At 36.7% G+C, this 11403-nt stretch overlaps 1 protein-coding gene across 1 annotated transcript; it reads left to right on the top strand.

Moving 5' to 3' along the window:
• Nucleotides 1–508: 508 nt before the first annotated feature.
• On the top strand, nt 509–1565 carry LOC145090169 (uncharacterized). The gene is made up of 2 exons (XM_079028498.1): nt 509–823; nt 909–1565. Exons 1-2 carry the CDS (start codon nt 509–511, stop codon nt 1563–1565), a joined length of 972 nt encoding a protein of 323 aa, XP_078884624.1.
• Nucleotides 1566–11403: the final 9838 nt, after the last annotated feature.

Below are 11403 nucleotides of genomic sequence, written 5' to 3'. Positions count from 1 at the left end.
TGGAATCAAAGCTCTTGGATTTGACTAATGTGTTAAGTCAAATGGTGGTGGGAAGTGGTCAACAATTGATGGTGTGTGGTATTTTTGCAATGACGGGGCATTATACAGATAAGTTTCCCCCACTTGGTAGTGAACTGGAGGATGTTAATGCAATGGGAGGATATCAAGGTCAACCAAGACCCATGGGGTTTCAAAACACTTACAACCCAAATTGGAGGAATAACCCAACCAACCGATACCCACCAAAGCAAAACCCACCACATGTTATGATGAGACCCAAATTTTTTCAATATCCATCACAAAACCTCCATATCCCCAAACATCTCATCCCATTCCAAATTACCAACAACCTCCACAACAAGGCCAATCAAGTGGTAACAACCAAATAAGCCTTCAAGAACTTGTCACTTCTCTTGCTCAAAGCCAAACCCAATTTCAACAAGAGACCAAGAACACTTTCTCCAACATTCAAGCACAAATTGGAGACTTGGCCACCGCTCTCAATAAGATGGAACAAAAGGGTAAACTTCCTTCTCAAACCGAGAAGAACCCCAATATGAGTGCAATAACCTTGAGAAGTGGAAAAACACTTGGAGAAAGCAACCCTAAAAGAGTTTCAAGAGAAGAAGAAGATGAAGTTATTATTATTGAACCTTCGAAAGTTGTAGTTCCTCCAAAGGACCCGATTGTGCCAAACATTGATCAACCCGAATCTTCCAAAAAGACCATCAAGACATTGGTCATACCACCACCTTTTCCCTCCCGATTGGCTCCCTCAAAGAAACAAGAGGAAGAGAAAGAGTTTCTTGAGACTTTCCACAAGGTCCAAATCAACATTCTACTATTGGATGCCATAAAGCAAATTCCGCGCTATGCCAAGTTTCTTAAGGATTTGTGCACTAATAAAGGGAAATTTAAGGCGAATGAAAAGATTCAAGTCAATGCAAATGTATGCGGTCATCCAAAAGAAGTTACCATCCAATTGCAAGGACCCGAGAATGTTTGCTATCCCTTGGACTACTGGTGATTTGCATGTTGAAAGTGCCATGCTAGATCTTGGAGCCTCAATCAATGTGATGCCATACTCGGTTTTTCAACATCTCAATGTTGGACCTTTGGAAGAAACTGGAGTAATCATTCAATTAGTGGACAATTCAAGTGTGTCTCCAAGAAGAGTGTTGGAGGATGTGTTTGTACAAGTTAATCAACTTGTTTTTCATGCGGATTTTTATGTCATTGATCTTGAAGAAAATACTCCTTCTAAATCATCTATGATCCTCCTTGGAAGACCATTCATGAAAACCGCTCACACAATCATTGATGTCCATAACGGAAAGATAACTATGGAGTTTGATGGAGAAACTATACACTTCAACATCTTTGAAGCAATGAGGTACCCTAGCAACATTTCTCCATTGTATCGGGTTGATGTAATTGAGCCAATAACCCAAAAAGTGTTTGATTTGTCCCATGGGGATATTTTGGAGATGATACTCAACATAAACCTTGATTGTGAAGGTTTGAAGAAAACACTGGAAATGTTTACATTGGACTCTGAAGTTTAAAAGATTGTGAATACTTTGGAAGTAAGCAAGTCAACAAGGAAAGATGTCTCTCAAGTTGCCTTATCTCATTCTCCAAACAAGATGTCCCATTCCATAATCCACCCACCTACACATCCTCTAATGATAGAAGTGATCAAGAAGAAGATAATTAAAAGGCTCAAAAAGTAAAAACACAAGAAAAAGGTGTTTCATGAAATACACATCACTCGAAAGCATTTTATTCCGAGCCAAAAAATTCTTCTTTATCATTCGCGGTTAAAGCTATTCCCAGGAAAATTGCGATCTCGATGGCACAGACATTTTATTGTTATAAAAGTGTTTGATCATGATGCGGTTGAAATTAAGAGTTTGGAAACGAATCAAATATTCAAAGTTAATGGGCACCATTTGAAACCATTTTATGAGGGCTTTGACACTAGAGAATTCAACAACGTAACATTGGAAACTCCAATTTACGAAAGGTGATGGAAGTGGGGTTATGTCTTGGCAAAGACGTTAAATAAATGCATTGTACATAAATAATCTCCGCTTGAAGTTTTGGTGTTTCTAGGCTTTAATTTTTGGTGTTTCTAGGCTTGAAGTTGGTCAAAAATAAGCATCTTGAGGTTTAACAATGATCTTGGTAAAGTTTGCAAAAAGTGTCAAAAATCTGCAATTTGTGCGGGTGCCCACGCAAACAATGCGCCGCCCAGCCCTACCCATGCAAATCCGAGCTCAAAATTCCCCAACACGAGGTGCATTATGATGTGCGCGCACGACTGAACCCCCATCCGTGCAGACGTTTGCGCGGTCAACTGTCACCTTCGTATATCGTTGCACGACCCAACCATCACCCGCACAAAGTTTGTGAGGGTACGCATGCAAACCTAACACTTCATTAGAAAAATTCAAGCCATTTCATATGCTTCCTTTGCGCGACCTAGCTTTCACCCATGTGTATTTAGGCAGCCAAGAACTCCACCCACACATCATTGTACGACCCATGTGTTGCTTCTGTACCGTCCTCACGTGCCTCCATCAACTTGATCCTGGTATGATCCTTCCTTACTCTCATCCTAGGCATTGAGGACAATGCTTTATTTTAAGCTTGGGGTGAGGTATTCTTATATTTTATTTTGACTGCATTTAGGTTGTATATAGTTGCATTTAGAGTAAGTCATTTAAGTCATTCATAAAAATTTCAAAAATATTGCATATTTTGTTTATTTCTTTTCTAATTTTGATACTTTTTATATGCATTATAGTTTAAGTTCATGCATTTTTGTTCTCTCTTGTCTTCTCATCCCTACAGGTACCATAGCGCTGATTCATAAGTATTGAATCATAGATTGGTCCCGGGTCTTGATATGGAATTCTTTGTATTAGATAAATGGGACACATTTTGAGCCTCACAGACCACTTTGAGACCATTTGTGTGGGGGTCAGATGTAGGTAGATTGATTGGGTCTAAGTACGGAGGGATGTGGTTGGTCAAACCGATGTGTGCAAGCAAAGATTAGCCCGGTAAGGTATTTTGAAGACATTAAAGACTCGCATCTTGGTTTTGGGGGGAGTACCCTCAGTACTCCCGAGTCTCGTCCAAGCCTTACTTAGTTAGATTCTCACCACCTTTTTAAGATAGGTCATCATTTTTCTAGGGGTCTAGAGTAGATAATTAGATAGATTTTGTTTATCACACCTTGCATTGAGGTGCTTGATAAACTTTGAAGTGGGTCCCCCAATTCACATCTTTTGGGACCAAGTTTTTTTTTTTTGGTAACACCCATTTTTGAGTCATTCCCCACCCTTTTTAGTAGATCTTGACACATTTTCAGTGATCATTAGGTGTTCATGTTAGCCTTTATCTATTACTCCATTTTCACTATTGGAGTCCTATCTTACATGGTGAAATTCCTAAGACCTTCCAAGAAGAAAGACAAGAAGAAAACACAAAAAAAAGATGAAGAAATTGGAAAAGCAAAGACAAAAAGAAACAATGAAGAAAACTGAAGAAAAAGAGCAACACAAAAGAAGAACAAGAATCCAAGTTCAAGACTTCCCTTAAAAAAAGATCGAGCAGCAAAGAGGCTGAAGACCAAATAACAGAAGTTCAAGATTGAAGATTTAAGTTGTTAGGTTTAGACTTAGGTTAAGTAGATTTTTATTATTTTATTTTATTTTTGATTTTGGTGAGAAAAGGCTATGACGATGAGACGGTAGATTGTAAAGGACAGTACAAGGGGGAAGCCTCTAAAACCGGATGTTAGCCCGAAAGCCGTGCTGCAAAACCCCATTCCGTTATTATACACTTTAGCCTGAAAAATGTAGGAATCATCATGTGAGAAGAGGCACATTTCCTTCATGCATTATGATCAGCATTGGTGATTTAAAGTGCCCCTACTGGGCGCATCCTCTGTTTCCTTTGTCTTGCACACCGCGACTACATCCAGTCGTGATCTATTCGCCCATCAAGTGGTTCGAGAATGTGGTTTATGGCTCTAAAGAGGGGAATATTTTGAAGATGCGTAGGGTCCATGAAGGACTGATTCTGACAATGTCGACTGATGTTGACCAAGTTCTATGGTATCTTTCTTTTTTCCTTTTTTAGTTTAGCTCATCCCGAGCTCATTTTAGTCTTGTTCTAATTTGAGGATAAGTTAGGTTTGAGCTTGGGGTGATTTGATAGCTTATTTTATTTCCTTATTTTTATTAGTTTATTTAAGTATTTTTAGCTGTTTTAATTAGTATTGCATTGTATATTCTTTATTTTCTTTATCATGGATCGTGCGGGAACTTTCTATTTGGAATGAGATATTTTGCAGGGTTTAGGAGCTCATTGGGGTTGCGGTTTGACTGGAGTTGGTCTTGGTGGGATTTTCGATGCATTATTGGGCTTTACGGATCCATCAAAGGAGATTTGGGATTAAAAAGTTGAAGATTTGGATGAAGTGGGCTTTTGAAGATGGGTCATGGATTCTTATTTTGGGCATGGACTATCCATATATAAAGCTTGAAGGTGATTGACCAATTTCAAATCATGTGAGTCATGGAGGGGACCAAAGGAATCTTGGTAGTGGAGAAGAATGGACCAATAGCATTCCAGCAACACTTGCGAGGGTGGAATCTCAATCGCGCAACGGTTGCGTGGGTACCATTTACCTTGGGGGTTGGATCTTTCAGAGACACTTCGATTTTCCACCATTAGAGACATGGAGAGGTGATTTTTGGAGCTTGGATACTCATTCTTCTCATCTTTCTAATTAATTGGTAGATTCTTGATGCAAAACACTTTTGTGATTGTTATTTTGTTGCCATGAGTGGCTAATTTCTCTAATTTGGTTAACTTTGCCTAAAACCCTTGGATGTTTGTGGGTTTTTGAAGGATTCATGCTTAATTGTCATTTATCTTATGTTTATGATTCTAGTTCATATTTCTTATGCTTGTTTAATACTTTGATCATGAGCTTGGTACTTGAATGAACAATTATTGGTTTATTTCTTTGGTTTAGAATTGAATCATTGAATTTACTTAGAACAAGGGCTTTATGATGGTAGAAATCATCTCTAGCTTATGAACCATAACTCCTTTTTGGATGTGTAAGCATTGACATCCTCTAGGACTTGGGGGTTCCTTCATTCTTAAGGCTAATTAACTTTTTGGGCTTAATTGCTTCAATTGGATCCTTGATTTTGATTAAAAAGGTGTGTTGTGGGCTTCCCCAACCTCCATACTACATATGAGGAAACTTGGCATATCATGCTTGATGTGTGTGAAATGCACTATTTTAATTCCTACTAACTTAGACACAAAACAAACACACGAAAGGCAGTGTACCTATTGATTAGTAATATAGTTCAAGCAAGTAGGGTATCGAACACAAGGATCGGTAAAAATTTAAAATAAATGCTAATATTATCTAAATAAAACAAGTAATAGAAAGAGGGGTTTCTCTAGTTTTGCAAGACTAGAAACTTAACAATGAAATAAAACTCAAACTAAGCAACAAACAACTAAAGCAAATAAACAATCACTAAATTCAATAATGGAGAATGTGACAACCCGAAATTTCCATTCTGTACAAACTATATCACTTCAATAGAAGTTATAGCAGTCACAGTTAATTTTCAGACTTTTTCGTGTAAGTTTGAGTAATTCAGGGTTTACACTTCAGGAAATGTCAGGAGAGTGGGTGCACTAGGGTTTTGTGCAACACCGTTATTCCAACACTCTATTATATTAGAGATCATTTCAGGAATACAAATATTTTCTGCCAAAAATATCTCAGGACTATAAATAGAATTCTGAACCAAATTCATTCATTATTCGCATTTCCAACTAGAGAAAAGCCATTTTCCCTCTCACGGATCTTCGGGTGTTTATCCCAAATCGTGAGTACCTCTTTCTAGTAGTGTTAGAAAGCTTTATATGTGTTAATAACATGATTTAGAAGGCTAAATCACTAGATTTAGGAGTTTACTTTCCAAGGTGTTCTTGGGCGGTAAACTCCCGAAACAAAGCCGAGACCGACCCTTGTGTTATGCTACTGCCTTAGACTCATTTATAAGTGTGTTAGGGACATGAAATCAAGCAAAAACCACCCAAGTTTGGGAGTTCACGACCCAAGAGTTTCTTAGGCCGTAAACTCCAAATTCAAGCTCCAAATGGTGCTTTTAAGGCACCTAAAGCATTGGACATTTACTAGGAATTGTTCCCACTTAATTGAAGGACAAAAACACATCAAAATCACCTCTTGAAGTGAGTTTACGGCCCTGGAATGCTCCTAGGCCGTAAACACCAAACAAGGGCACCAAAGTGTGCCTAGGGTCCTCATTAGCTTTAAACAAATATTTAGAACCTATCCTTCATATGCAAGAGACTTGAAAACAACAAAAACACCATTCCAAGGGAGTTTACGGCCGTAAACTCCAAAGGAAATGGACTTGGGGCCGTAAACTCCTCTAGGGAGTGTTTCTAGGCCTTAAACCCTTCCAAGGACTTAACCACCAAGTTGGAATAATTCTAGGAATCATTTGGAACTTCAAAACACACAATACACCCATGGTTGGGAGTTTACGACCGTAAACTCAAGAGTCTACAACCGTAAACTCCATGTGTGTTAGTATATGAGGAGTAAACTCATATATGGGGTCCTTTGAAACCCTAAACACAAGTGCCTTGTCCCACAATAGCTTAGATGCAATCCTTAGGGCTTAAAACACTTATATAAAGTGTTTATTATGTCTAGGATGTCTTAACATCATCAATTAGTAATTTGAGACTAATTGAGTGCATATATGTGTGATTATATGTTCATTAGGATCGTAGTGTGTGTACAAGTCCTCACTTGACACCTAGCAATCCTATACCGTTCAGTTCATCCCAATCACCAACTACAGGTGAGTTCATGCCCCTTAATCAATGTTTTAAATGATTTTAAACGTTTTAACGGGGGGGGGGGGGGGGGGGGGAATACAAGTAGAAAACAATATGTTATTAAATCAATCTTATGTATTTTATAACTGTGTTTTCACTCAGTAGATTTCACATATTTCAAAAGGCGACACATGAAGTGGTTTTCCATCTTAAAATACCTTGATAACAAAAGCATTAGTTTTGAAATGTTTATTAAAATGACATCAAGTCATTCTTAATTAGTGTTCAAAACTCCTAGATATCTTGCAAAACCATTATTTTACCTTCTTGAATCAAACTATACTTATGCGCATATGTTCATTTATATGATAGGGATTATAGTTTTCATCCTTCGTTCAGTTTCCCACACCCAGGTGTATCGAGGGTGCATAAATCTACTTGAACAATCACTTACTTTCCAGTTAATTATCATAGGGATAGTTAGAAGAAACAAAACATTATTACTACTACAAGGAATCAGACAAGAGTCAGTTCATTCATGAGTCTATGCCAATACCTTACATGACCCATGAGTATACGTGCTTAGGAATACATGATACATGAATATGTTTACATATACTTACCTGCTACATGAACACACTTACATGAATACCATACAGGAACACTTCTACATAGGTGCATTATCCTGTATTCACTTACCTGGATACTTGTACTTAGAACTACGAGGATGATTTATTAGTACTTATTGTGTAAATTTGTTGGATTAGTGTCTAAGTTCATAACTATTTTGGTATGTACTTGACCCGATGGTGCATGGTCCTTTTGGGTTGCCTTCACCAAAGCAACTTGATTGGAGAAATAAATAAAGAGAGAGGTTATTATGATTTATTAATATGTTATAAGAATAATATATTAAAGGAGAAATCATATTTGTTTAATTAATATTGGTCAATAATTAATTAAGAAATAATTTTGTGATCAAGTGTAATTAATTAAACTAGAGGGGCTGAATTGTAATTATGTGATAGTTACAAAATAAGGTAAGGATTATCTTAAATATAGGGTGAATGAATTTATGGAGATAATGTCTTAGAATTCGACTAGGATAAGGGTTTCTAAGACTTATCTTATGGTTGCTTGGTGGGCAAGCAACTAGATAAGGATAAGGACTAAAACCCTAATCTTTACACCTATATAAACCCCCTAAGGCTCATGAATTCGTCTAAGCCTTCCCAAGAAGTCCTAAGGACGAATTCCTACCTCTCTCCTCTCTCTTTATACCTTCTCCATTTGCTCTTGGTGTTTGTAAACCATTAGAGGAGTGACACTTGTGACTCTAAGCCTTCCAAAGTCAATTCAAGGAGGAATTGGGATTGTTATTGCTAGATAACAATCAAGGTAATATCATAAACCTAATTATATGTTAATATTGATTTCCATATGCTAGAATTAGGGTTTATAGTCTTGGATTCAAAGCATGTACAATAGAGAAACCTAGATCCAAGCATTAGGGTTTGTATGAGCACATAGGATGTCTTATGACCAAAAACCCATAAGTGGTATCAGAGCCTAGCTTGGTTTCAATTGTATTGATGCATTGTATAACAGGAAAATTCATTTTTTGGGTTTCTGGAGGCTGGACTCGCCGAGTCCATGGCTGAACTCGCCGAGTCCATGCAGACTCGCCGAGTCCAAGCCTGACTCGCCGAGTCAAATCGTCAGATGGAGGGTATTTCACGATTTCTTGCTGTTTTTGCTTATGGATTGTTACCTTATCATGTTAGATCAATATAAATCCGATTTTATGATATATTTGACTATATTTTTGATCTAATTGAAGATATTTATCAATTAAGAAGATAATTGTTTCCTTATAAGATAATTGATTAATTATTTTGACTAAATTGATAAATTGTTTTGCAAGAAATCATTAAATAAATCAAATATGGATAATTATGTGATTAAATGTTAATTTGAATTATTTGTTATTTTATCTTTGTTGTTATGAAAAGTTTCATATTTTCCCCTTTAGGTTTTATAGTTTAAATTTGAACCCCAAAAGTTTTGTTGTTTTGAAATTTAAATAATTGAAACCCTAATGTTTTGAAAAAGGTTTCAAAACTTGCCCTCAAGTTTTGGAATTTAAATTTTGATTAAATGGTTTACTTTTGATGTATATTTAAATTCTAAACCCTAATGTGTTGAAATGTTTCAAAACTTGCCCTCAAGTTTTGGAATTTAAAAGTTGATTAAAAGTTTAATTAGGAATGTTAAATTCTAAAACTCTAGTATAGTTTTGAAAAAGTTCAAATCACACCATTATGGTTTTATTAATCAATTAAAGTGTATAATTAAAAGAAGTTTAATAAATCCATAAAAGTTTAGGTTTACAATTTAATTGAATTAAAGGTATAATTGTTAAATTAGACCACCTAGTATTTTAAAAGTGTAAAATACACCCTATACTATATGTAACATTAAAAGTCTAACATTATATATATGTATGAGTAAAGGTCAGTCTTACCGTTAGTAGGCCTCATTCACGAAGCTAGTCTATAAGGGGTGTTTAAGGAAATTGTCTATAAAATGGCGATTGAATGGGTATCCACTCTTACCCACCGCACTCTTGACTAGTGAAGGGTCGTTAGCCGAACGGGTAGGATAGGACGAAACCTTCCATTATAAGTATAATAAAGTATATAAAAGTAACTAAATGTTTTCATAAAATTCCCAATCTTAGTTACTTAGGCAAAAGTGAATTGATGCAATTCCATGAAATTACACTTTGTGCCCTTGCGAAGACGTTAGTGGAGCGTGTGTGGTTTACCGGCACACTAAATGGTTCTAAGCAAAGGTAGCAAAGGGTGACTCAATGTTTGTCATAGTTCGGTGGAGCGTGTGTGGTTTACCGGCACGTCGAATAGGTGACTGTAACATGTGAGAGCACCATGTAAGTTTGCATGGTTATTCACACCCGCTTTGTGATCCTCGGCATCCCAGTCACAAACAAGAGGGGCATATCGAGATTTAAACATGCCATTGAAAGTTCAATGAATCTCAAAGGATCTAGGAGTTTTCATAGATTTAAAACTTAAATTCTTTTTTCGTTTTTCGTGGTGGAAATTAGTGAATCGTCATTCACTTACCTTCAAATATTCTGCAATTAGGGTTACGACATCCCTCTCCCGAGTTGTAGAATATTGTGTTGGGTCCTAGCCTTAGTATCTCATTTGGGTGATTTACTAAGGACTCTATCAATCAACTAACTTGAATTTGTTTTCTCCCGTTTTGTAGATGTCAAAGTTCGACAACTATGGTCTTTCCAAATCCCGTGGAACAAGCATTTCACATGAAGATGATATTCCACGATTCGATCGAGGAACAAGAAATCATGCTTCACTTCCTCCTCCTCCTCCAATTATTCTCCCTAACCCACAAGATTGTGAAATTGAAAGGTTCAATATCACTCAAGCCCTTTTGGTAAGTAAACATAAAGAAGGAAAGTCGGTGTGTGCACACGTCCTAGGGATGAAGTCGCACATCGATAGACTAAGAATGTTGGGATCCGTTGTCTGTGAGGAAATAGCTGTTGATTGGGTTCTTCAGTCACTTCCCAACTCGTATAGTGAATTCGTAAGAGAGTACTATATGATGAATCACGACGTGACCCTTATAGATCTCACCTACATGCTTATTGCTGCTGAATCAGTAATGGTTTGGCACAATAGAAAAGCAAAGTTGATTGGTGAATCTGCCTTCAAGACCTCTATGGATATAGACAATGGCAATGAAAGACATGCAATGATCAAAAAGTTTGATCATAAGAGAAAGGCGATGTCTAAAGTAGTTCCATGTGTTGTTCCAAAAGAGTCAATTTGCTTTTATTGCCAAGAGAAGAGGCATTGGAGACGAAGTTGCCCCATTTACCTAAGAGATCTAAGAGATGGGAGAGTCGAAACGTATGGCTCTGATTTAGGTAAAATCCATTGATTAACTCTTTTAAGCTTCATTCTAGATTCTGAATACATAATGTGATAAGATTGCATTTGAATGTTTTGCAGGATCGGTGAAAAGAAAGAAAGCTTGGTGAAAGAGCAAGATGAATCTAATCACAAGGAATGGATCTTGATCGCATGGACTTGAAGATTAGATTTTGAGCTTAGATAGTTATGATAGAGTTATTAGAAAATTTTCTTTTGAAATACATAGTTTTCAATGGATTTTGCATTGTAAGGACAAATGTTTTCCGCTGCTTTTATAAATAAAATAAATTTTCGTTTGACTTATTTATTTGTTTATTTCCTTGCAATGAAATCGTTATGAAAATTGGTGTTTGCATATTTCTACAACAAATGGATATGATTCTTATTTATGGTGTTTATGGAAAAGTCGAGAATTTACCAAATAGGGAGAGTTTCTCATCGCTCAAGTTTCAATTGGACAGAAACTTGGAATCATGCAACGTGGATGCACGATGAATGAGAA

This window comes from Lactuca serriola, chromosome 2, assembly GCF_051521515.1.
Source record: "Lactuca serriola cultivar US96UC23 chromosome 2, Lser_US96UC23_V15, whole genome shotgun sequence".
Taxonomy (NCBI): domain Eukaryota; kingdom Viridiplantae; phylum Streptophyta; class Magnoliopsida; order Asterales; family Asteraceae; genus Lactuca; species Lactuca serriola.
The sequence above is the reverse complement of the archived record's forward strand: the minus strand, read 5'-3'. Positions and strand labels throughout refer to the sequence as shown.